A 25,194-nucleotide genomic window follows, 5' to 3' on the forward strand; every position below is an offset into this window, starting at 1 on the left:
GTGTGACAGACGCAGTTGTTGTATAAAGCTCGGCCGGGCTCCGCTGTAGTGATCTCATTATCGCTCTCATCTAACTGGGCTGCAGCATCGCATTGTCTCATCAAAACGCAAACAGGTGATTTAAAAATTATTTTCTTTTTTTCAGTTATCGCGGATGCTAGGCTCGGGGCTAGCATGCTAGGCCGGTGCGAACGCGTAGCTGTCGCTGTGAACTGCGTTGTCAGGCCTGTGTGTGTTGGCGCGGATGGAGGGTTAGCTGGTGGCTAACGACGGTTACCGACCCGCTAGCAAACAATGAGGTCTCGCTGTCAACATTTGCTCAGCGTAATAAATGTTTAGCTCAATGTTAACATGATAACACTAAATGTCTCAACTATAGCTCTTTGTATTTTTTCCACTGAAGCGGTTTGAACCGGAATGAGCGGGGATACGCTCTAACCTAGCAACTGTCACTGTGTTGCTAAGTTAGCTAGCTAGCTAACGTCTGTCTGTCTGACTAGCTAACCAGCGTCGCCTAGTTAGGATGCTGACCGCTCCCTGTTGAGTAAACTAAGGGATTAAATGATTGACAGCCAGTGGAGCGTTGAGTTGTTGACACGGTGGCCTGTTTATGAGGGTGCAGTCCCTCTGGGCTAGCTCTGCATGCAGGGTGCACGCCTAAAACACATTCTGCTGCTTCTGTTGGTTGGTTCAAAAGATGCAAATCGGTTGTTTTTCTGCTCATGCACACACCTGGGGAACTGTTGGTGTTGTTGGCTGGGTGATATTTCCTCCCTGTCCAGTTAATTAGGTAACAGACATCCTAATCTAAATAATGTGGCAGTGGTGTGATCATTGCTGAGGATGTAGTTCTCACAGAAAGCATCAGAGTTGTAAATATGAACGAGTCTGTCACCAGAAACTACTTCATCTGCAGCTTCTCTCATGGACTGAATAGAATTATTTTATTAATTGTGTTTTATCCAAACGTATCGTAAGGATTTTGAGACATGACTTTTGTTAAACCTGAGCTATGTTGGTATTTTAGTCTTTTAGTGCTCCTTCCCTCCAGAGTTCTGGTTTTTCTGTCACACGTCTGTGGCTCCATGTGGCCTCCAGTTATTTGAAATGCTTCATGTTTAAGACCGACTCCAAACTGACGGCGTCCTGCAGCCTGTTTACTAGACTGGACCGGATCAATGTGAAATATGAACCCAGAGCCTCTCCCTGAATGTGCATTAGACGATCACATGATTACTCTTTCAAGTGGAAGAGAGTGCATGTGAGCGAATGGACAAAGAAATCACTTTACACAGATTAGAGTCTCTGATGTTTCAACTAACTTAGTTCATTTAAAAATTACATGTTAACACAAAGGATTCAATAATTAGGTTGTGTCATGTTTAGCCCACATAAGGAGACGGTGTGTTTGTTTTTATGGCCTGGTCCTTTAGTGTCATTCTGGACTTGGACTTCAGTCTTTGTCATATGAGTCCTTTTATTTCTCATTATTGTGTCAATAAAATATATGACAACATGTACATAGCTCTACAGCACATTAAGACTAAAACAACCTCTAAGCTGTTTTATTTTATTTTATTTTCTCGTCCGTTGTCTCTAAACCAAAGAACATTTAGATCTGGATTGTTTTAACAAAATAAATTAACAGCCAACAAACTTGAATAACTTAATTAATATCTAGGGATGAACCAATCAAATCATTTTGCCCCGTCTCTGGTCCTAACTGTCCTAGAGTTGGTCTCCTGTGTCTTCCTAAAGTCTGTCCTTGTCTTCCTTGTCTTCTCCTAGAGTTGGTCTCCTGTAGCTTCCTAAAGTCTGTCCTTGTCTTCCTTGTCTTCTCCTAGAGTTGGTCTCCTGTAGCTTCCTAAAGTCTGTCCTTGTCTTCCTTGTCTTCTCCTAGAGTTGGTCTCCTGTAGCTTCCTAAAGTCTGTCCTTGTCTTCCTTGTCTTCTCCTAGAGTTGGTCTCCTGTAGCTTCCTAAAGTCTGTCCTTGTCTTCCTTGTCTTCTCCTAGAGTTGGTCTCCTGTGTCTTCCTAAAGTCTGTCCTTGTCTTCCTTGTCTTCTCCTAGAGTTGGTCTCCTGTGTCTTCCTAAAGTCTGTCCTTGTCTTCCTTGTCTTCTCCTAGAGTTGGTCTCCTGTAGCTTCCTAAAGTCTGTCCTTGTCTTCCTTGTCTTCTCCTAGAGTTGGTCTCCTGTAGCTTCCTAAAGTCTGTCCTTGTCTTCCTTGTCTTCTCCTAGAGTTGGTCTCCTGTAGCTTCCTAAAGTCTGTCCTTGTCTTCCTTGTCTTCTCCTAGAGTTGGTCTCCTGTGTCTTGCTAAAGTCTGTCCTTGTCTTCCTTGTCTTCTCCTAGAGTTGGTCTCCTGTAGCTTCCTAAAGTCTGTCCTTGTCTTCCTTGTCTTCTCCTAGAGTTGGTCTCCTGTAGCTTCCTAAAGTCTGTCCTTGTCTTCCTTGTCTTCTCCTAGAGTTGGTCTCCTGTGTCTTCCTAAAGTCTGTCCTTGTCTTCCTTGTCTTCTCCTAGAGTTGGTCTCCTGTGTCTTCCTAAAGTCTGTCCTTGTCTTCCTTGTCTTCTCCTAGAGTTGGTCTCCTGTAGCTTCCTAAAGTCTGTCCTTGTCTGTCCTTGTCTTCTCCTAGAGTTGGTCTCCTGTAGCTTCCTAAAGTCTGTCCTTGTCTTCCTTGTCTTCTCCTAGAGTTGGTCTCCTGTGTCTTCCTAAAGTCTGTCCTTGTCTTCCTTGTCTTCTCCTAGAGTTGGTCTCCTGTAGCTTCCTAAAGTCTGTCCTTGTCTTCCTTGTCTTCTCCTAGAGTTGGTCTCCTGTGTCTTCCTAAAGTCTGTCCTTGTCTTCCTTGTCTTCTCCTAGAGTTGGTCTCCTGTAGCTTCCTAAAGTCTGTCCTTGTCTTCCTTGTCTTCTCCTAGAGTTGGTCTCCTGTGTCGTCCTAAAGTCTGTCCTTGTCTTCCTTGTCTTCTCCTAGAGTTGGTCTCCTGTGTCTTCCTAAAGTCTGTCCTTGTCTTCCTTGTCTTCTCCTAGAGTTGGTCTCCTGTAGCTTCCTAAAGTCTGTCCTTGTCTTCCTTGTCTTCTCCTAGAGTTGGTCTCCTGTAGCTTCCTAAAGTCTGTCCTTGTCTTCCTTGTCTTCTCCTAGAGTTGGTCTCCTGTAGCTTCCTAAAGTCTGTCCTTGTCTTCCTTGTCTTCTCCTAGAGTTGGTCTCCTGTAGCTTCCTAAAGTCTGTCCTTGTCTTCCTTGTCTCCCTTGTCCTCTCTTCTTCTAAGCGTTCAGTGTCTGTTGTTGTTGTTTGGGTGTAGCCTTTGACTGAGTGGACTCCATGGATTCTGTTTAGATGATCAACTACTACCACCTCACCACACATCCACATCTACACTAGTGACTGACTCAGGATGTGATTGTGTGTTGTTTGTGTTGTTTGTGTTGTTTTGCAGCTGATTTCCTTTGGGGTAGCCCAGCCCCCCCGACCGGTCACCATGGGGGACGATAGCGAGTGGATGAAGCTTCCCATCGACCAGAAATGTGAACACAAGGTGAACAACTCCCTGCTGTTCTTGTTCTCTGGATCTATAGACTCAGATTATGATCGGTTTCATTCATCTCATCCTGCTCCTCTGATCAGTGAAATACACTCACTGGCCAGTTCTTTAGGTACAGCTGATTAAAGACGTGTTTAGGTAAAGAAAACATTTTATTCATGTGATGTAAATAATATATAATGTCTTCAAAGAAACCAGAGCCTGAAACCCAGTGGAGAAATAAAACATTATTTAAACATTATTGATCCCTGAGGCGACGAGAAGTTAGAAGGTTACAAAATAATAAAATGGAGAACTTAAAGTTAATTTTTAAAAACAAGAAGATTTAAATATAATTATGGAGAAAATAGAATTTGTGGATATTAAGAATAATTCTTAATAATAGAAACAAGCTGCTCACTTCAACACACCAGTTTATTAAGTTTATTTATGACTTCTTTTTATAAATTACTTTATTTTTATTTGTCTGTGTCTTTGAAAGCCTGATTATTATTATTATTGGAGCATTAAATAACTAAATAAGCTGATAGTTTTATTGTTTACTGAGCAGATATGAAGTTAAAACATGTTTTTAAAGGAGAATACAGATGTCTGCTGCTCCTGTAGTAATTAATGTTCTCTACACTCCCTGTCCACTTCATTAGGTACACTAGTGGACGCATTCTAATATAAATTCTCCTCAACGACTGATCTGATGCTGAGTTGATTTATTAAAGGTGGGAATTCATCTGGATGATCACTGTGGACGATGTGGCTCAGATTTAATGCAGGACTGTTGTACTAGTGTACCTAATGAAGTGGCCAGTGTGCAGGAGGAGTCTTCAAAAATCAAACTCCTTCAGGTGTATTAGAATATTAGAGGATAGTTTTGTTAAAGAGCAGACTGAGACGGATTAAATGATCAGTCTCTTCCTGTTCGTCTGGACTTTAGTTTAGGATTAAACTCATCAGGTCTCTCCTGTAATCCACTGCGTCCTCCATCTCTTAGTGTCGACGCTCACTACTCTTTATATAAAGAACAGAATCGTTGTAGTGATTGTTGGGATCAGTACAAACTCATTTAAATCACTGAATAATAATCTGGTTCCGGTCTAAATGAACCAGAGAGTAAGTGTTAGGTCTGACCTCCAGGATAGAGCTAATACACATTTAGATTTAAGCTCGAATATGAAAACTAGGGCTGGGTTTAATAATAAATAAATAGAATATAATTTTTAGACTCAAATCCATCTTGATTTTAAAGATCTGACATTGGTTCATGAACTCCTCTGATGTGTACAGATAGAGCTAATTCTTATTGTTCTTACAGATTACAGAGGTTATATTCTTCTCTTCAGTTATTGTTGAGATGAAACAGAACCATTAACAGTCTGACCTCTGACCTCAGTGTCCTGCTCCACTGCTTTTTAACTGTCCAGACGTTTTGTCTCCAAACAAAGACCTTTTTGATTTGTGCATCATCAAACCACAACTGAGACTCTCATTACTGATGTCTCTCAGCAAACAGTTTGTCTTTTGTACCTTTTTTAAAAGGCTGAAGGATTCATTCATGTCTAGTGGATGACTGGCGACTGAATGTAGGTCACATCCTCAGACCTCCACCTTCCTCCTACAGGAGCTGGAGGATGGATTGAGTTTCCCTCTCAGAAACAGAAGCCTGATGTTTGTCTGACTCTGTGTCCTCCAGGTGTGGAAAGCCCGTCTGAACGGTTACGAAGAAGCTCTCAAGTTGTTTCAGAGGATAGAAGACGAGAAGAGTCCTGAGTGGGGGAAGTACCTGGGGCTGATCAAGAAGTTTGTCACAGACTCTAATGCTGTGGCTCAGCTCAAAGGCCTGGAGGCCGCCCTGGCCTTCGTGGAGAACGCCCACGTGGCTGGGAAGTAAGTTCAAGTCTCATCTGTTTGTTCAAAGGTTCATCAACAACAGACTCGTATGTTTCATCGTGGTTTAAAGAGGTGAGCGATGCAGAAGCCACTGATTATTATTATTATCAACTCTATAACGACTATAACGTCCCACAACATCCTCCACATCCAGATTTCTGCTTCTGCTCAGGCCGCTAGGTTCCCACTTTGAGGGATGGCTGGCTCTGATTGGCAGATGAACAACCAATCAGAGCCAGTCATTCCTCAAACTGAATAGATTCTTGTTTTTGAGGCGACATGAAGACTGGTTCTGGTTTCTATTATCAGCTACTGGACTTTAATGAAGGAGGAAATGGGTCAGATTTGTTTTATTCCTTCTGTGGCTTCAGTTTCATGTTATGTCAAAAAAAAAAATAAAACACAGTTCCACATGTCTTTGTCTCAGCTGTTTTTTAGATAAACCATGACCTCCATAGATAATTTAATTTATTTTCAAACCTGGTGTTCTGTTCACATTTACCTATTTTTGCCTACGTATTTTATTCCAGAGTAAATCAGGGCTACGTTGGTTCTTCTTTTAAATGTTCCAGATGTGTAGCTGTTCTACTTTTCCCGAGGAATAAAATCACATTACAGTGATTTCATTATTTTAACATCTGATTGAAACCACACTGAATAGAAATGAGTTCAAACAGGGATTTAGTTTTTTGAAGTGGCTTCAGACGGACCCTGTGATCACAGCATCCCTGTTCACATGGTTTTCTTTTTGGGGATTCAGCCTCCAGACTGTTGTTGTTGTTGGGACATATTTGATTTTCTCTGTGTTCTATTGGTACAAAATAAAACCAATTAGACCTGAGCCACTGAGGTCGAGCTGCGTGCGACTGTCGCCTCCATATTTGTGTAATAGTTAAATTTAAATATTAATGTAAATAAATAGAGAGCTGTTGTCATGACGCTTTGACTCCTTTCTTTTTAAGCTCTGAAAACATCCAAACAGCCAGATGTGAAGCTGAAGACTAATTCAGTTACATAAATCAACATAATGTTTATTTTATTACGTTCTTCTGAGTAGGACTTGATGTCACGACTGATTTCTTGAATCAGTTTTAGTTTCAACTATTTCCAGAGGTTCGTGTTGTCTCCTCGGTCTTCTCCCTCTAGTTTCTCGTCTTTCTCGTGTCTTTGTCAGACGTTTTAAATCCTGACGCTGCGTTTTGCATCAGTACTGTGTCTTTAAAATGAAGCTCGTTTTATTTCTGAGTCGCATGTCTTTTGTCTTCCTTGCTGCAGGACGACGGGCGAGGTGGTGTCGGGCGTGGTGACCAAAGTGTTCAACCAGCCGAAGGCTCGAGCCAAAGAGCTCGGCTCAGACATCTGCCTGATGTACATCGAGATCGAGAAGGCTGAGGTGGTTCAGGACGAGCTGCTCAAAGGACTGGACAACAAGAACCCCAAGATAGTGGTGTCCTGCCTCGAGACCCTCAGGAAGGCTCTCAGGTCTGTTAGAGTGACTTTCTGAGTCGTCCTTTAATCAGTCAGTCACTAAATAATAACCTTTATATCTGAGAGTCATTATGAACCTTCATGCTGTGACGTTAACCACTGCCAAAGGTTTCTAACGCCCTCTTAGAGTCGCATCACTGCCCTCTGCAGGATAAAATTATTACAACAGGTGTCTCTAGACTCTGTCAACGTATTAATGTAGTCGGTGATGAGTCACTGCAACAACATTTAAATAATACAGTCTCTGCAGATGATGGATGAGTTTACAGTTCACACTTTTCCAGTTTCCAGTCAATTGAAGAAGCAGGGCAGTGACCTTGTTGACAGAAGCTGCTCAGTAATATCCGTTAGTCATCTACGTCTACCTGCCGTCTGGTTTTAACCTCTGGCTGCGTCGTCGTTTCTTCCCACAGTGAGTTTGGATCCAAGGTCGTGACGTTGAAGCCGGTGGTGAAGATCTTATCCAAACAGTTTGAGTCCAGAGAGAAGGCGGTGAGAGATGAGGCCAAGCTGCTCGCAGTAGAAATCTACAAGTGGATCAGAGACGCTCTGAGGCCTCCGCTGCAGAGCATCAACTCTGTACAGGTGAGAGTCACTCACACACCTTCCTTATTAATGTTCAGCTTCACGAGTCGACTTAAAGTGAACGAGGCCTTTCTGATCTCTGCCCCTACAGATGAAGGAGCTGGAGGAGGAGTGGGTGAAGCTGCCTTCGTCTCCTCCCAAGCAGACCAGGTTCCTTCGCTCTCAGCAGGACCTGAAGGCGAAGTTTGAGCAGCAACAAGCCCAAGCAGGAGACCAGTCTGATGGTGGGTGTGACTGACATCTGAACTGTGGTTTATCTTTAACCTTGATGAGGAGTTAAAATCATTTAAATCATGTTTCTCCTCCTCCAGGAGAAGACGAGGAGGAGGCGGTGGTGGCTGTGGATCCATACGAGCTGCTGGAACCTGTAGAGATTCTGTCCAAGATGCCAAAAGACTTTTATGAGAAAATAGTAAGTTTGTGAAGATGAGGAGGAAAAGAGTCAGTGATGGTTCCTTTCTTTCTCTTTTACTTGAACCCTGTTCATCTATGAAGCTGATAACAGACGATCCATCTTGTTGTTAAAAGCTCAAATTAAACAAAATGATCTGTGTTTTTACAGGAAGCTAAAAAGTGGCAGGAGAGGAAGGAAGCTCTGGAGGCCGTCGAGGCTCTGACCAAGAACCCTAAACTAGAGAACGGAGACTATGGAGACCTGGTCAGAGCCCTGAAGAAGGTGAAGACTCAGACCTGTCTCTTAAAGTAAAGATGTGAGAGGGAACGTCTGTGGTGACTCTGGTTCTGGTTCTGTGCTGCAGGTCGTCGGGAAAGACGCCAACGTGATGCTGGTGTCGATGGCGGCTAAATGTCTGGCGGCACTGGCCAGCGGACTCAGGAAGAAGTTTGGGACGTATGCTGGACAGGTGAGTAGAGGACATGAAGGACATCCTCTCTGGGTTCTGGACCAGACCTTGTCTCTGATTGGAGCTCGCTCTCTTTTAGGTGGTTCCAACTATTCTGGAGAAGTTCAAGGAGAAGAAGCCTCAGGTTGTGCAGGCGCTGCAGGAGGCCATCGACGCCATCTTCCTCACCGTGAGTATCGTCTTCACCAGGGACCAGTCGATTCACACGGTCTGGATTAGATCCACGACGTCTGGATTAGATCCACGACGTCTGGATTAGATTCAGTGTCGAATCATTTAGAGAGATTTCAGTTTCAAAACAATTCTTCAAATTTAGGAAAGAGTTTTTCCTGAATCTACCACGTGATCAATGAATTGTCATCCATCTGTCAGCCGATGTTTGACACAACGTTTTATTTTCCTCTCCTTCCAGACGACCCTTCAGAACCTGTCTGAGGACGTCCTGGCCGTCATGGACAACAAGAACCCGTCCATCAAGCAGCAGGCGTCTCTGTTTCTGGCCCGGTCCTTCAGACACTGCAGCCAGGCCACGCTGCCCAAGAGCGTCCTCAAGCCTCTCTGTGCTGCTCTCCTCAAGGTACCGACCTAAAACATTAGATCAGTCATCACAGGAGAGCTTCCAGATATTCAGCCGTAAAGAACGGTTAAAAGATGAATGGATAGTGTAAGAACATGAGACACGAGACACATGCTGCTATCGGCCTAGGCAGCTGGGGGACGATGCACTGAGCACATGTCTGAGCTGGACGTTTATCTAGATATCATTTTTTTTAAGAGGTTTGGTTGAGCTGAGATCAAGATGAAACCCTCTCTGAGATCGTCTCTTGTTGAAGTTGTCCTCTTTGTCCGTTGCAGCAAGTGAACGACTCGGCTCCTGAGGTCCGAGACGCTGCCTTCGAAGCTCTGGGTACGGCCATGAAGGTGGTCGGGGAGAGAGCTGTGAACCCTTTCCTGACCGACCTGGATAAACTCAAAGTAGATAAGGTAAAGATCGCAGAGGATGCAGCACCGGTTCATATTTCATTTTTAAATAAACTGCTAACCAGGGTCCTTTGATGCACAACAGATTAAGGAGTCTGCTGATAAAGTGGAGCTTCCTGGAGGGAAGAAGGGAGCGGGAGGAGGTGGAGCAGTGGAAAAGAAGCCTGCAGCTAAAGCAGCTCCAGCAGCTGAAGCTCCAACTAAATCCTCCGGTCCTCCCAAGAAGACCCAGGCTGCTGCCGCCAGCAAGGTACGCTGAGGACGATGCACAGAAATAAAACCAAGGTGTCCATCCTGGTCCTGTAAATGATTTCCTGTCTCTTCTCTGCAGCCGTCTGCAGGTCCGGCTAAGAAAGGAAAAGCAGCGTCTGCAGCCGCTGGAAAAACCAAGAAGACGTCCGACAGTAAAGAGTTCACAGAGACTGAGCTGTCGGTAAGAAAGAAGAAAACTACTCCAGACCCCGACCAGTTTAAAGAAATGTTTTGATTAGATTCAAGAGGACTGGACTTCATTTAATATATGGGTTAACCTGCCGCAACAAAAACCCTCCTACTACTGTGTAGCGTGTGTTTTTAGCTGCGGCCTCAAGCAGATATTTCCTCCATAGGACCTGGTTCTGCTCCAGGTTTCTTCCCATTAAACTAGTTTCTCTTAGTCCTGCTCTGGGGGGGTTCCAGACACTGTTTCTCTAGTAGCTATTGATCTTCTGCTTCCTCTAACGTGTGTGTGTCGTCCAATCAGGCGGAGGCGTGCGAGGACCTGGCAGCAGGTGTACTTCCTGCTTCCTGTCTGCAGCAGCTGGACTCAGCCAACTGGAAGGAGAGGCTGGCCAGTATGGAGGAGTTCCAGAAGGTGAAGGCTTCTTCTTTATGTTGATTCATTTCAAATTAATCAGTTTAAACTTTTATTGGCTGCAGTTCTTGATGATGTGAAATCATTTCTTGTTCGTATAAGAAGTTAAGATATCAGGGTTTATTATCTCTGGCTGGAGATCCTCATCTCTCATTATTATCTCACATTTAATTGACATAATAATTGGATAATAATAAGTTGCTTTGTTAATGAGTATAAATGTGGATCTGTGTCGTCTCTCAGGCCGTGGAGACGATGGATAAGACCACGATGCCCTGCCAGGCTTTAGTCAGGATGTTGGCCAAGAAACCGGGCTGGAAGGAGACCAACTTCCAGGTAACTGCTGGTGATAATAGAACATTTAGAGACGTCCTTTTATCCACACTGAAAACTGACCAGGAACAGGTCAATAAGCAGAACTGACCCTGATGTCGTACCAGCTCTGATAGCTTCCTCTCCTCTGGTGCAGGTGATGCAGATGAAGCTGCACGTCGTGGCTCTGGTCGCTCAGAGAGGACGGTTTTCAAAGACGTCTGCCTTGGTGGTGTTGGACGGCCTGGTGGACAAGGTCGGAGACGTCAAATGTGGCGGAAACGCCAAAGAAGGACTGACGGCCATCGGAGAGGCCTGCACGCTGCCGTGGACCGCAGAGCAGGTTTGAGATGGAGCTTTTTAGGATTATATAAAGATTCATCCAACAAACACGATGTTGGATTTTAACTTGTTTTTATTTTCCAGGTTGTGTCGATGGCGTTCTCACAGAAGAACCCAAAAAACCAGGCAGAGAGTCTGAACTGGCTGGCTAACGCCATGAAGGAGTTTGGCTTCGCTGGGTAAAGTCCTGAACTCGTTTTAACCCAAATCATAGAATAAGAACTATTTCCTGCAGATTTTCCTCCAGAAACATCAACGTTTTATTTCGTGATGAGCTGGAAGAAACTTCTATTTTTACAACTAAATATAATACAGTTCATTGTATACAATAAACTACATAAATAATTTTCCTCAGTAAATCACAACAAATGTCTGGTGTATCAAATATGATGCAAATGTCGAAATGATTATAAATGATTTGTTGTCTAAAGATTTTAAAAGTACGTCTATTGGAAACTAAAATAGATGTTTCTCTGTTATATCGTTGAGTTAATATAACGGCAGTAAATCTTCTCTTCATGCAGGTTATGGATGAATGAATCTTGATGATTTTCAGCTTTAGCTTTAAACCTGTTGACCCTGAATGAACCAAAAACTCATTTCATTTATCTTTTCCCGTCTCAGCATCAACGTGAAGGGTTTCATCAACAACGTGAAGACGGCTCTGGGGGCGACCAACCCCGCCGTCCGGACGGCAGCCATCGCTCTGCTGGGCGTCATGTACCTCTACATGGGAGCTCCTCTCAGGATGTTCTTTGAAGACGAGAAGCCGGCTCTCCTCGCTCAGATAGACGCCGAGTTTGAGAAGGTAGAACGACTTGTTTATAGGCCCGACTCTGGGAAAATGAGTCAGAATGAGAAGATCCTCAATAATACTGAACCTGGGTAGTTGATAGAGGTGACATAACAGTGACACAACACAGAGAAGAAGATCTAAGAAATTAAATGTAGAGGAAAGTCGAACATGCACAGAACAAAACTTACTTACTTTCTATTTTGTTGTTGTTTTGCAGAAAATTATTATATTAAATATATTCTACATATTTATATTTATTTTATTGAATCAACCTACAATTACTTCACACTTTATATATTAAATTAAATGTCGGTGTGTGTCAGTTTTCTTTTAACTAAACTGATTATTTAAATGGTTAAAATATCATCTTAAAATATGCATTAAATTATTACATATTAGTTAAATTAAATTTAAAAAAAGAAGGAAAATGTGCACACAACAGAGTTTAAAAATAAAATGAAATGATACTGAAGAAAAATATAAAATATAGCTGAGTTCAGGGTAAATGATAAATGTTTGTGTGTCTCTCTCGAACAGATGCAGGGTCAGTCTCCTCCAGCTCCAATCAGATGCATCAAGAAAACAGCAGCAGCAGATGACGAAGGTGATGATGGAGACGAGCAGGACGAAGATGGAGGAGGAGGAGGAGGAGGAGGAGGACAAGACATCATGGATCTACTGCCTCGGACAGACATCAGGTAACAAACTTAGTCTGGGACGACTGATTTCAAGAAGAAGAATCTGTGAGACGGTTTGACTCCAGGTTTTAGTTCAGGCTTCTCACTGATATCTTTAATTGTTTTGTTTTGATGGTGAAATGCTTCATCCTAACTCCTCCTCCTCCTCCTCCTCCTCCTCCTCTCTCCCAGTGACAAGATCACGTCCGACCTGGTGTCTAAGATCGGGGACAAGAACTGGAAGATCAGGAAGGAGGGTCTGGACGAGGCTGCAGCCGTCATCTCTGAGGCCAAGTTCATCACAGCCAACCTGGGAGAGCTTCCTCTGGCCCTGAAGGGACGACTCTGCGACTCCAACAAGATCCTGGTGAGGAAGAACACACGTTATCCACCAGAGGGTCTTTATACACGTCCATGAAAAGAGTTCAGAAATGTATTTATGTTTAATTCAATAGTTTAGATCCATTGGACGTCACTACTGATTCACAAGGTTTCAGTTCATTTAGAGATTAAGGACTGAGCTAAATGACCACATACAGCTGCTGGATCTCATCTGAGTTCACTGGATCATCATGTAGAAAGTAATAACAGGCTAAGCTACGACACGCTAGTGACTGCAGAGGCTCAGATCAGACCAGGATCAGATTGTTAAGTATTGATGATGTGGAGCAGAGGTCTCAGAAGACGTCAGGAAAGATTTTAGAGATTATTTATTTTTTTCCTCAAACTAAAATAAACCGTCCGTCATCGTCCTCGTCCTCCAGGTGCAGCAGACTCTGACCATCCTGCAGCAGCTGGCTACGGCCATAGGACCAGGACTGAAGCAGCACGTTAAAGCTCTGGGCTTCCCTGTTATCACGGTGCTGGGAGACAGCAAGGTAAGGATGATGTCGACGAGTTGTTGCAGCTAAATACAAGAAAAGAAAAGCCTTTATGAGTCAACCCAGATACAAGAAAACTAAAACTAACCTGGTGTCTCTGTCTCTGTGCAGCCCAACGTGAGGGCGGCTGCCCTGACCACTCTGCAGGCCTGGGTGGAGCAGACCGGGATGAAGGACTGGCTGGAGGGAGAAGACCTGTCTGACGAGCTGAAGAGGGAGAATCCCTTCCTACGACAGGAGGTGCAACAATAAATAAACTCTTTACCGTCTCCTTTCAGGACGAAACCGTCACATTTATAGAAGAGCTGATAGTCAGGCATCGTATCTAAATCATCTGATTGGCTCAGTTCATTGTCGGTCTAAACTAAACGCCGTGGGCTAAACCTAATCCAGATTTTGCACATGCACAGAGAAATACTGTCTCCAAAAATATTCAGTCTTAATCCCTGGTTCTTTATAATAAAACTTGTCCGTCTCATCATCCAGGTGCTGGGCTGGTTAGCAGAGAAGCTGCCCAGCCTGAGGACGGTACCTGGAGACCTGATGCTGTGCATCCCTCAGCTGTACGCCTGCCTGGAGGACAGGAACGGAGACGTGAGGAAGAAGGCTCAGGACGCCCTGCCCACCTTCATGATGCACCTGGGCTACGACAAGATGCACAAGGCCACCGGGAAACTCAAGGTACTGAAACGGAAGCACCATTAAAAGCTTTTCATTGCAGACAGCTGGCAGTGACTCATGACTTCCTGTCTGCTTCCTGTCTGCTTCCAGCCGGCCTCCAAGGATCAGGTGGTAGCCATGTTGGAAAAGGCCCGAGCAGTGATGCCCGCGAAACTTGCAGCTCCGGCCAAAGCTGGAGGAGGGAAAGGATCTGGAGAGACGAGCAGAGCTGCTTCAGGTTGGTCCTGAAACGATAGACCATGATCTACAGCACAGATCAAACCATAAACCAGACCTACAGACACTCAGGACTAAACTCAGACTGGACTGACATTAGCTGCTACACACATAAACTGACCTCTGCTGGTTTTCTCTGCAGCCTCCAGGTCTGCACCAGCTGCAGAGGACGTGGACAGTAAACCTGAAGTGAAGAAGGTCAGAGGAGGAGTGGCTGCAAAGAAGGTACGTCAGTCTGGATCCTCTCCTGGTTTTATACAAGTCTGGTAACTGTCCATCTGGATTTCATTATGATACAGAGAATAGAACGGCTCTGCATCAGTTAGATAGTCCTCTATAAGGACGGTCTGATCAGCTGATCACAGGGTTGGTCTGAAACACATAAATACATAAACAGATATAATCCTGCTTTCTGTGGGATCGAATAAAAAAACTGAAGGCACCTTGGAGGACATTTGGGGAAATTATCTGGAGATTGTGGCGTCATCTGTTTGAGATCCACAGATCAAACCGTTTATGTCAGAGGTGATAAACTAGATTTAGTTCAGAGGCCACATTCAGTTTCATTATGAAAATGTTTATTTACTGAACTAAACATTTAATGAAATACTTTTTAATTTAGTTCTGGCTCTCAGTGCCTCAGCATTAAACTTTCAAATTTGCAGTTTATGTCTTCTCTGTCATTTTGTGGAACTTTGCAAATTCATCCTCTGGACCAGACTGGATCCTCTGGTGGCCTGGTTTTGGGCCCCGGTCCCTATGTTAGACATCCCTGTGATAGAGAAATCTAAACATCTTTGCTTGAAGTAATGAAATCCAAACGAAGCGACACCAGACTGAAACTTTCCACTCGTTTTGGGTTTAAATCTAGTCTGACCCGTTTTATTCACATCAACCATGTACATTTTAATTTCTAGTTTTGTTGGTTTGTTTTCTTGTCTCCATGAAAACCACTTATTTTATTATGAAGTGTAAACATGATGTGGTTTCTGTACTCACCCAGCCTCCCTCCCCTCCCGAGGAACCTGTCCCTCCCCCTCCCTCCAAGGACAAGGACTGTAATGGTAGTAAAAAGCCCCCAGGCAAAGGGAAGGCTGCTGCTGGCAGTCAACAGGTAGATGTGATGAACAGGACGTCCTCGAGACGAAACTCAGTCCAGCATGTCTTTATCTTCATGAGCGGCAGAGTTTCTCAGAGGACACTTGTCAGCTGGACAGATGTTAACCCCTGTCCAGCTTCTCTGGGCCGTGACCCGGCTCCGTCTAATTCTGTGTCTCTAATCACTAATATGAAATACACCGGACATGCAGCAGAGTCTTAGTCACACACTGGACGGTGAAACATTAGAGGAACTAAAGCTCAGCGTGATGCATGTTCACAGAAGAAACAGACTCGTTCAGACCTTCATCAACATCCTCACTGATCTGGTCTCTAGAGTCCAGGTTAAACAGGTCCAGGTGTGAACACTGATCTGGTCTCTAGAGTCCAGGTTAAACAGGTCCAGGTGTGAACACTGATCTGGTCTCTAGTGTCCAGGTTAAACAGGTCCAGGTGTGAACACTGATCTGGTCTCAGTCCACATGTGGAGGTGGTCTGGGACACATTCCTTCCTTCCTTCTCTATAATAACTAACATCATAAATAAATCAGATCTTAACATGTGAGAGTCTTTCCATCTGGTTCCAACATCTGGATCATGTCTCCAAGTCAACCAGCAGCTGTTGATGGTTCTGATCCAGTGGTAGGTAGAGATCCATTAGAGACAGCAGCTGCTACAATATTCTACTGACCACATGATGGCGCTGCTGATTTACAGACACACAAACTGAGATCAGATCTAAAGTGCTGGCTGGGGACGCATGTGGAGACACATTTAGATTAAGACCAGGTAGATGGACAGGTGAGACCAGGTGAGACCAGGCTGATCAGGATGTTGATGGTAAAGGTCTGAAGAGACGTTAAAGGACACATGAAGGTTTCTGGTCTCCACTGCATGTGCGTTAGATCTCAGTGTTTCTGATTGTTAACCTGCACTCTGATCCTTTCAGCTTTAACACCACCTCCTCTCCTGTCCCTGCTCCGTCTCTTACTCCTCTTGCGTCCAGTCAAACATTAAAATAAAACCCCGTCAGGACTCTGGTTCAGTGTTTCTGTCTCTCACTGGGACGTTGTCTCCTCTCTCAGGGTCCTGCTGGTAAGAAACCTGCAGCCAAAGGCCAGAAGGATGATGAAGATAGGTCTGGGCCCATCTTCATCCTCATCCCCAACGCTAAGGAACAGAGGATCAAAGAGGAGAAGCAGCTGAAGGTAAAACTAATGAACTCAGTGTTTATGGAAGTGTTTCTGGTATTTAGAATAACCCCCTGACTGCAATGTCAAAATATTAGGAACACGTGTCAGTTCAATAGTTCTACAGAATGAAAACACAGTAGAATCAACATCTGTCACCAGTTAGAGCAGGACTGTTTTCACTGGTGTACCTAATGAAGTGGCCGGTTGGTGTAAATGTAAGCTGTAGTTTCCAGCGTCTACACAGCAGAGGGCGCTGCATCATCTGATTTTCTACTTGTTTCAGATCCTGAAGTGGAACTTCAACACGCCTCGAGATGAATACTTGGAGCAGCTGAAAACTCAGATGTCCACCTGTTTTGCAAAATGGCTGCAGGACGAGTTGTTTCACTTTGACTTCCAGAGACATGTGAAGGCCATCGGGGTCATGATTGAGGTAACTGTTTGTACTGAGGGGGGGTGGAGAGGGGTGGAGGGGGGCATCTTGGTTACATGTGTGAACAACATGGAGTGTACGTTGCCTCCTGTAGTGGAATCAGTAGTACTTTGTAGCCAGATTCCCTTTCAAGAGGTAAAAACCCAACGTGGAACACTTTGGGTTCTTTGGTTCTCCAAATGGAGAGTGGGCCTGGTTCTATTGTTACTAGAACCTTTGTAGAATATGTGTGCCATGTGGTGTGATCTCATTGTGTCAGGTTGAGGCTGGTTTAATAATGAAGTTTGTGTTTGACAGCGGTTGGAGAGCGAGAGCGACGCCACCCTGAGCTGCCTGGACCTGATCCTGAAGTGGTTCACCCTGCGGTTCTTTGACACCAACACCACGGTCCTGATGAAGGTGCTGGAGTATCTCAAGCTGCTGTTTGCCATGTTGAACCGAGAGAACTACCACCTGACGGAGTACGAGGCCAACTCCTTCGTCCCGTACCTCATAATGAAGGTGAGAACACGGGACGGTGATCTGATGAGACGCCTTAAAGCTCCCTTTATTTCTTTATTTGACCTCCTCCACCTTCCTCCTCCTCCTCCTCAGGTCGGAGAGTCAAAGGATGTGGTCCGCAAAGATGTTCGGGCCATCCTGAACATGCTGTGTAAAGTTTACCCTGCATCCAAGGTCTTCCCTTTCCTCATGGACGGAACCAAGTCCAAGAACTCCAAGCAGAGAGCTGGTAGGTCGATTCCCAGCATCGTCCTCCAAATAATCTTAAGGCTAAAGCTTAATTTGTAGTCACCCGTCCCAGAAATATAACTAGACCACGATTCAAATTGCACACATATTTATTTATTTATTTATTTATTTGATAAAGTAATGACGTTATTTGGTGCGTGCGCTCACCAGATGGGAGTAGAAGTTAAAGGGTTCATAGAAAGTGAAGCTCTCTGAGGTCGCGGGTCGTCAGGAGACGGTCTCCTAACGGCGTCGTCTCTATGGTTTCCTCAGAGTGTCTGGAGGAGTTGGGTTGTTTGATCGAGGGCTACGGGATGAACGTCTGCCAGCCGACTCCAGCCAAGTCTCTGAAGGAGATCGCCGTCCACATCGGAGACAGAGACACGTCTGTCCGCAACGCTGCCCTCAACACGGTGGTGGCCGTCTACAACGTCTGTGGGGATCAGGTCTACAAACTAATCGGAAACGTAAGAGAGACGCATGCTTTAAACAAATGACCTGTTACTAATTTAAATGCTTTAGGTAAAAAGAATGAAACTAGAGAATCTACTCTTTCTATTGAGTCAAAGCATCACATAGCTGGAGCTAACCAGCTAGCCAACTAGCATCAGCTAGCCTCAGCTAACACAGGTAGCCAGATATATTATTATCTCTTATGGTCCTTTAGAGTCTATCCACACGACTCTCCATCAACTATCCACCACATGGTGACTTGACTCAGTTTCATTCATGGTCCTTTGTCTCCATCTAGTGGGTTAATGGTGGTACTGCACACAATACACATAATACAGTGCTCTAGTAGCGACGGTTAGCTTAGCACTGATATTTTTATGGACATTTCATTCAATGATCCTGTTTGTCTCGTGTCCAGTTGTCTGAGAAGGACATGAGCATGCTGGAGGAGAGAATCAAACGATCTGCAAAGAAGACGCCGGCGGCTCCGGCCAAGCCGAGCGCGGCGGAGAGATCTCAGAGGGAGCATCCGGCGAACCCCAACGGGACCTTCCTCCGCAAACCTGCACAGGAAGACCCCAACAAACTCAAGTAGGTGCCCTCTGACTCTGCCTGAATGAAAAGATGACACTCACAGAATGAGATGTTTAACACTGAGGAGCAGGAATTCACTGCATGAGCGACACTTTAATCTCTGAGTGAAATACATCAGATATACATCAGTGTTTGAGTCTGTAACCAGAGGATGAATCAGAACGATTCTTACTGAGTAAACGGAGACGACCGGTTTAGTTAAACGGCACCAACTAGAGGTGTAACGGTACATGACCCTGGTACTGTGAACTATATTAGAAAACATAAACACCGGATATTAAAAAGTTCTTACAAACACAGATTAGTCATCCGTTCAGGCGTCGGGTTGGCTGGTGAAGCATTTGTGAAATAATTAATTTATTTTAAACTGCAGTGAAATGATTTAATTAAACGTCCTGTACCGTTCCACCTTGACCCGTCTCTAACGGTTGAAAGGTCATGAATGTGGAATGAAGCGTCTGTTACTTCTCAGCATGTCAGCGTCTCTATCAACCTCTTCTCTTCTCTGTGTCACATCCACCGTGTTGATGATCAGATTCATTTCACGTCAGTTTGAACGTTTGCTCGTACTAATCTGTCCCTCTCTTCTGGTCTTGACTCGTCGCATGTTGTCTTGCTCTCACAGCTGCTGCTTTAAAGGAAAGAGTCTGTGAGAGCAACCAGAGCTAGCTCCGTCCGTCCGTCCGTCCGTCTGTCTGTCTGTCTCTTAACCCTTCATCTTTCTTCCTGTGTGATATTTCCTCCTCTCTGCTCGGCCTGCCTTCCTCTCCGGAGCAGAATAATGTATCGCACATATAGGATGTGAGTACCAACTCCTCCTCCTCCTCCTCGTCCTCCTCCTCGTCCTCCTGCTCCTCGTCCTCGCTGTCATTCATGAGACTAATAAACAGAAGCAGACTAATGTCCAGCTTTAAAACCATTCCTGTCTGTCTGTGGATGTTGTTGTGTCGTCTGCTACAAACATTAGGATCACGTCATTAATAACTAACAGAGTAGGTCAGAGCAGATGTTTGTCTCTGTTGAGTCTCATTCTGCAGCTTCACCTGTTAACTGTCTGCTAGCTCCATTCATTAGCTCTACACCGCTAATTAAGATGTTAATGGTTCAGTTAAAATACAACCTGGAGGGAGGGAAGAGGGGAGGAAAGAAGGAATTAAAGGAAAAGGGGAGGAAAGAAAGAGGGGACTACTTAAAGAAGAGGGAAGAGAAAAGGAGTAGTGAAAGAGGAGAAGGAAGATGGGATGAATGAGAGAAGGAAAGAAGAAGGGAGGGGAAGGATAGAAGGAAGTAAGGTCAGTGTGTGTGTCTGTAAATCAGCAGCGCCATCATGTGGTCAGTAGAATATTGTAGCAGCTGCTGTCTCTAATGGATCTCTACCTACCGCTGGATCAGAACCATCAACAGCTGCTGGTTGACTTGGAGACATGATCCAGATGTTGGAGCAAGATGGAAAGACTCTCACATGATAAGATCTGATTTATTTTAGAGACAAAGACTCAGATTAGACCTGAACCCTGGAAGCTTCATCCTCAGAGGAACCAGGTCTCTGATGATGAAGGACATAAAGACACCAGAGTTACTGAGGACATACCTGTGGTCCCCGTCCTGAACTGTCCCTACTTTAGTTTTCATATTCAGACTGAATACATCACCTTGTGCTGCAGATGTATGAGGACGTGTTCTAGATGTTACTGAGTCCCAGTCGTCCTCGTGGCTGTCCTCGTGGCTGTCCTCCTTCCTCTTCATGTTGTTTTCAGATCAGTGCCCATCAGCTCCTCTTCAGACTGGGTTCACATCCTCCTCAGGAAAAGTTTGACTCTTTTAAACTTATTAGAGTCAAACTTTAAACTGAGTTCAGGGTCAATGTTTGTACAAGAGGAGTTCCTTCTGCTCCTCCTGTTCCTTCTGCTCCTTCTTCCTCTTTTTCTTCTCATTTTTCTCTTCTCAATCTTCTCCTCCTCCTCTTCCTCTTAATCTTATTTCCTCCTCCTCTAATTAAAATTCAGTGTGTTGTTAAATCAAAGTGATGAATCTGGGCTGGTCCAGTCGGGACAGGAGCAGAGCGGCACCGATCGACAGCACACCGGTCTAAACTCCGCCCCCCTCTGTTTGTCCCCGCCCAGCCAAGCCCGCCAGAACGCCCAGCACAGCGAGTCCTCCCACCCGTCCATCCCCAAGGAGTTCCAGTTGGACCTGGACATGATCGAGATGGACCAGAGCCGAGTGTGTGACCTGCCGGACCTGGTCCAACACAAGCTGGACGAGCTGCTGGAGCCCATCATGATCCCAGAGCCCAAGTAACCACAACACCCCCCCCCCCCCACCCTGACCCCCCCATGATGATGATGACGATGATGATGATGATGATGATGATCTTGTCTTTAACAGGATGAGAGCCGTGTCTCCTCACTTCGACGACCTCCACAACAGCACGGCCTCCACCATCAACTTCGTCATCTCTCAGGTGGCGAGCGGCGACATCAACACCAGCATCCAGGCGCTGGCCCAGGTCGGTCTATGAGCCGCCGCCTCCTCCTCCTCCTCCTCCTCCTCCTCCTCCTCCTCCTCCTCTCTGCATTGATTAGAATCACGTGGTTCAGGGTCAATGTTTGTACTAGAGGAGCTCCTGCTGCTCCTTCTCTTCCTCCTCCCTCTCCTTTTCTTTTTGTCCTCCTCCATCATTGACGGTCTCTCCCCCTCCTCCCTCTCCTCCTCCTCCTCCTCCTCCCTCTCCTCCAGATTGACGAGGTCCTGCGTCAGGAGGACAAGGCCGAGGTCATGTCTGGACACATAGACCAGTTCCTGATCGCCACCTTCATGCAGCTGAGGCTCATCTACAGCACTCACATGGCCGACGAGCGTCTGGACAAGAGGGACATCATCAAGCTCTACAGCTGCATCATAGGAAACATGCTGTCGGTGAGTCTCCGCCCACTTTCTCCACGGGGACGCGGCGAGGAGGCGTGTCCCTGAAGGTCCTCTGGTTTCTGTCCTCCAGCTGTTCTCCATGGAGGCTCTGGCCAGGGAGGCGTCCATGGGGGTGTTGAAGGACCTGATGCACGGTCTGATCACGCTGATGCTGGACAGCCGGGTGGAGGACATAGAGGACGGGACGCAGGTCATCAGGTCTGTCAACCTGCTGGTGATCAGAGTCCTGGAGAACTCAGACCAGACCAACATGATCAGGTGAGTGGGAACTACTTCTAGACGAGATCCTCCTCCTCCCTTCTTCTCCTCCTCCTCCCTTCTTCTCCTCCTCCTCCCTTCTTCTCCTCCTCCTCCTTCTCCTCATCATCCTCCCTTCTTCCTCTTCTTCTCATCATCCTCCCTTCTTCCTCTTCTTCTCATCATCCTCCCTTCTTCCTCTTCTCCTCCTCCTCCTCCTCTCTTCTTCTTCCTCTTGTTCTTCTCTTCCTTTCTTCTCCTCATCCTCCCTTCTTCCTCATCTTCTCCTCCTCCTCCTCCAGTTGGTTTAAAGGTGAAACAGTTGAAACATTTCATTAAAGCTAGATCTACCGTGGGGCCCCTAAAGCTTTCAGTCTGGGGCCCTCTCTCTCCAGATGTGGTTGTATCTAAACTCTTCATCCTCCTTCTCCTCTTCCTCCTCTTCCTCCTCCTCTCTGCAGTGCTCTGCTGGTTCTCCTCCAGGACACCTTGGTGACGACGGCCGGTTCTCCCATGTTCTCTGAGCTGGTCATGAAGGTAAGACCGCCCCGGCTCTGGATCAGAACCAGATCTGAACTGAGCCTCAGTCTGACCCCCCCGTCCCCTCCTGTCTTTGTGTCCTCAGTGTCTGTGGAGGATAATCCGCTTCCTCCCAGAAACCATCAACAGCATCAACCTGGACCGGATCCTCCTGGACGTCCACAACTTCATGAAGGTTTTCCCCAAAGAGAAGCTGAAGCAGCTGAAGAACGACGTCCCCCATCGGACCCTGAAGACCCTGCTGCACACGCTCTGCAAGCTCACAGGGGCCAAGGTAGCTCAGCCCCTACAGATCTTCTAGAGACCAGAATGTCCTCACTAGGACTCTGGTCTCTGGTCTCTAAATTACTGATCATATTGTCGATGGTACTGATGGTGGTATTACTGATCCGTCAGATCCTGGACCACCTGTCGATGATAGAGAACCGTAACGAGTCGGAGCTGGAGGCTCATCTGAGGAGAGTCGTCAAACACTCTGGAAACCTGATGGGACAGAAGAGTGACCGTGGCAACGAGAAGAGCGGCCAGCGCATGGTTAGTGACACACAACGATACACAGAGACACACAACAACACACAACAGAGACACCCTGCAGTCGACCGTGAGTGTGTTGAGCTGAACCTCAGCTGTAGTTGTTGTTGTGTCTCGTTGTCAGGACGACCGCATGTCGAAGGCGAAGGTCAGCGACATCCTGTCTGAGATCTTCAAGAAGATCGGCTCCAAGGAGAACACCAAAGAGGTTGGTTGACCCTCAGACGTCCCACTAGTCTCTGACAGGTCTGATTTCTAACGTGGAGCCTGTGACCGTCCTCAGGGTCTGACCGAGCTCTACGAGTACAAACAGAAATACTCCGACGCAGACCTGGAGCCGTTCCTCAAGAACACCTCCCAGTTCTTCCAGAGCTACGTGGAGCGAGGCCTCCGCATGATCGAGTCCGAGAGGGAGGGGAAGGCTCGCATCCAGACCTCAGCAGGTACGAGACGGGACGGGAGACCTCTGTCCCGACTCGGTGGATCAGGACGTCCTGGTAACGCTGCTCTGTGTTTGTTTGCAGTGATTCCTCAACACGGCGTCGACTCCGGTCTGAGCGGAACCACCGAAGAACTGAAACCAGCCGTTTACTACGAGAGACTGAAGATCCTCAGACAGAGACAAGGACTGGAGAACACCTCCAGGGTGAGTCCACATTTAAACTCTGCAGCGCCCCCTGGTGTCTGGATGTCTTCTCAGCCTCCTTTAACGTTTAACTCAGTGGTTCATGATTCCACATCAAATGCTTCCTGACTGCTGTGATGTTTATGTGAGAGTGAGATGAAGGTCTGAACAGAGCTAACCTCCCCCTCCTCCTCCTCCTCCCCTCCTCCCCCTCCTCCCCCTCCTCCCCCTCCTCCTCCTCCAGCAGCAGGGCGTGGGCGGCAGCGAGGACGAGCCTCAGCAGCGTCCCTCCATCTCCTCCCTCTTGTCCTCGAAGCCGTCGGTGGCGTCGTCGACCGACATGCTGCACAGCAAACTGTCGCAGCTCAAAGAGTCCCGTGAGCTCTACCAGCAGGAGCACAACACGCACTCCCCGACGCACCCCCGCTCCGCCTCGCCCGCCGCCAACCTGGACGACCTGAAGAAGCGTCTGGAGCGCATCAAGAGCAACCGGCAGTGAAGCGGCGGTGGCGGTGGCGGCAGCAGGAACCTCTGCGTCTTTTAAATAAAACTCACTCGTGTTTTCTGTTCGTGTTCTGAAAAGAAGAAAAAAAATAATAATAATAAAGCGACAAACCCACCGTGCCTGTTCGTCATCAAACGCACCCTGATTGTAGGCCAGAAACCATAGCAACACGTCTCTGTACACATTTAACCACGTCGTCATCGTCCTCCTGCTGCGTTCAGGGACAGGAAAGAGTGTTGGAATAAAGGCTTGAGTTCCTCTAGTGATTTAGAAAATAAATAACTGAATTAAATGAAGAGAGCAGGTGATGAAACGCTGATCAGTGTTTTATTTATCCAGTTTTCTGAGCTGATGTTTGAGAGTTTCAGGCTGGAACTCTGAAATATCACCTCCTAACGTGATGAAGGAACGCGTCCTCCTCATCCTCCTCTTTTCCTGCTGCGTTCAGGTGCAGTAAACCTTGTTATAAAGAAGGTTGTAGCCGAGTTCTCTCCAGTGATTTAGAAAATAACTGAAAGCAGCGAGGGAGCAGGAGCAGGAGGAGGAGGAGCAGCGTCGTTTCATTTATCATAAATAAAACACGGTAAACCGACTCAACTATTCGGGCCGTAGTTTTTCCGTCTGGTGACACTTTAAAAAAAAAAGAAAAAAAAAAAAAACTCCAGCTTTTATTTTGAAGGGGGGAGGAAGTGTGTGTGTGGGAGTCGTGTGTACATACCGTTTGTAAAGTTCTCCTCCTCCTCTAACTCCTTCACGTATTTAACAGCCATGGACCAGGTGGAGCCAAGATGGCCGCCGCCGCTCGCTGGTGGCTCGTTTTTATTTGTCCTGTAAATAAAGTTTGTGTTAATAAATTCATTCATCGTTCTGTAGCCCAATGTTCAGATAACTTTGTATTTAACTCGTCTCACGTCTCAGCTTTCCTTGTATAATCCATCATGGACAACGCCAATAAAGTCTTGTTTTTTTTTAACAATCCAACTTTGACTCTTTATTTATTTTTATTTATTTATTTATTTATTTATTTATGTTGGAACCAGGAAAGATCTGAGCATCATACTGATCACTGAAACAGATTCATCTTTAATGAGACTCAGTGATTGGTTCAGGTTTAGTTTCAGGATTTTAAAGTTTTATATTATAAAATTATAAAATCTTTGTCACTATTTATTAAAAACTAAACTATGACGTGTCATAAACATCCTGTATTTAAATTCAACTTTCATTTTAATTTCT

At 45.8% G+C, this 25,194-nt stretch overlaps 1 protein-coding gene across 3 annotated transcripts; it reads left to right on the forward strand.

Annotated features, from left to right (window-relative positions):
• On the forward strand, positions 1 to 24,929 carry ckap5 (cytoskeleton associated protein 5). Of its 3 annotated transcripts, none has more exons than XM_084555144.1 (44): positions 1 to 115; positions 3,429 to 3,527; positions 5,221 to 5,414; positions 6,693 to 6,899; positions 7,319 to 7,490; positions 7,582 to 7,714; positions 7,802 to 7,902; positions 8,053 to 8,166; positions 8,249 to 8,353; positions 8,433 to 8,522; positions 8,766 to 8,930; positions 9,209 to 9,337; positions 9,420 to 9,584; positions 9,666 to 9,767; positions 10,077 to 10,187; positions 10,431 to 10,523; positions 10,657 to 10,842; positions 10,926 to 11,020; positions 11,466 to 11,649; positions 12,175 to 12,335; positions 12,507 to 12,681; positions 13,079 to 13,192; positions 13,307 to 13,435; positions 13,682 to 13,876; positions 13,967 to 14,093; positions 14,235 to 14,317; positions 15,096 to 15,206; positions 16,276 to 16,398; positions 16,667 to 16,816; positions 17,114 to 17,317; positions 17,411 to 17,546; positions 17,819 to 18,012; positions 18,417 to 18,589; positions 20,716 to 20,889; positions 20,981 to 21,101; positions 21,332 to 21,511; positions 21,591 to 21,778; positions 22,219 to 22,294; positions 22,383 to 22,571; positions 22,694 to 22,831; positions 22,953 to 23,036; positions 23,112 to 23,271; positions 23,353 to 23,474; positions 23,698 to 24,929. In XM_084555144.1, exons 2-44 carry the CDS (start codon positions 3,471 to 3,473, stop codon positions 23,950 to 23,952), a joined length of 6,165 nt encoding a protein of 2,054 aa, XP_084411270.1. In that variant the 5' UTR covers positions 1 to 115; positions 3,429 to 3,470; the 3' UTR covers positions 23,953 to 24,929. The 3 variants fall into 3 exon arrangements, with proteins under 3 accessions (XP_084411270.1, XP_084411271.1, XP_084411272.1); XM_084555145.1 differs by having other exon boundaries at positions 23,701 to 24,929; XM_084555146.1 differs by lacking the exon at positions 15,096 to 15,206.
• Positions 24,930 to 25,194: the final 265 nt, after the last annotated feature.

Source organism: Chelon labrosus, assembly GCF_963514085.1.
Source record: "Chelon labrosus genome assembly, chromosome: 11".
NCBI lineage: Eukaryota > Metazoa > Chordata > Actinopteri > Mugiliformes > Mugilidae > Chelon > Chelon labrosus.

Bases quoted from the DNA above. Each gene is read 5' to 3' on its own strand.
- ckap5 (XM_084555144.1), top strand. From the start codon at position 3,471: ATGGGGGACGATAGCGAGTGGATGAAGCTTCCCATCGACCAGAAATGT. The intron at 9,585-9,665 runs GTACGCTGAGGA...TCTTCTCTGCAG, and splicing joins AGGCTGCTGCCGCCAGCAAG to CCGTCTGCAGGTCCGGCTAA. The intron at 15,207-16,275 runs GTAGATGTGATG...CTCCTCTCTCAG, and splicing joins CTGCTGCTGGCAGTCAACAG to GGTCCTGCTGGTAAGAAACC.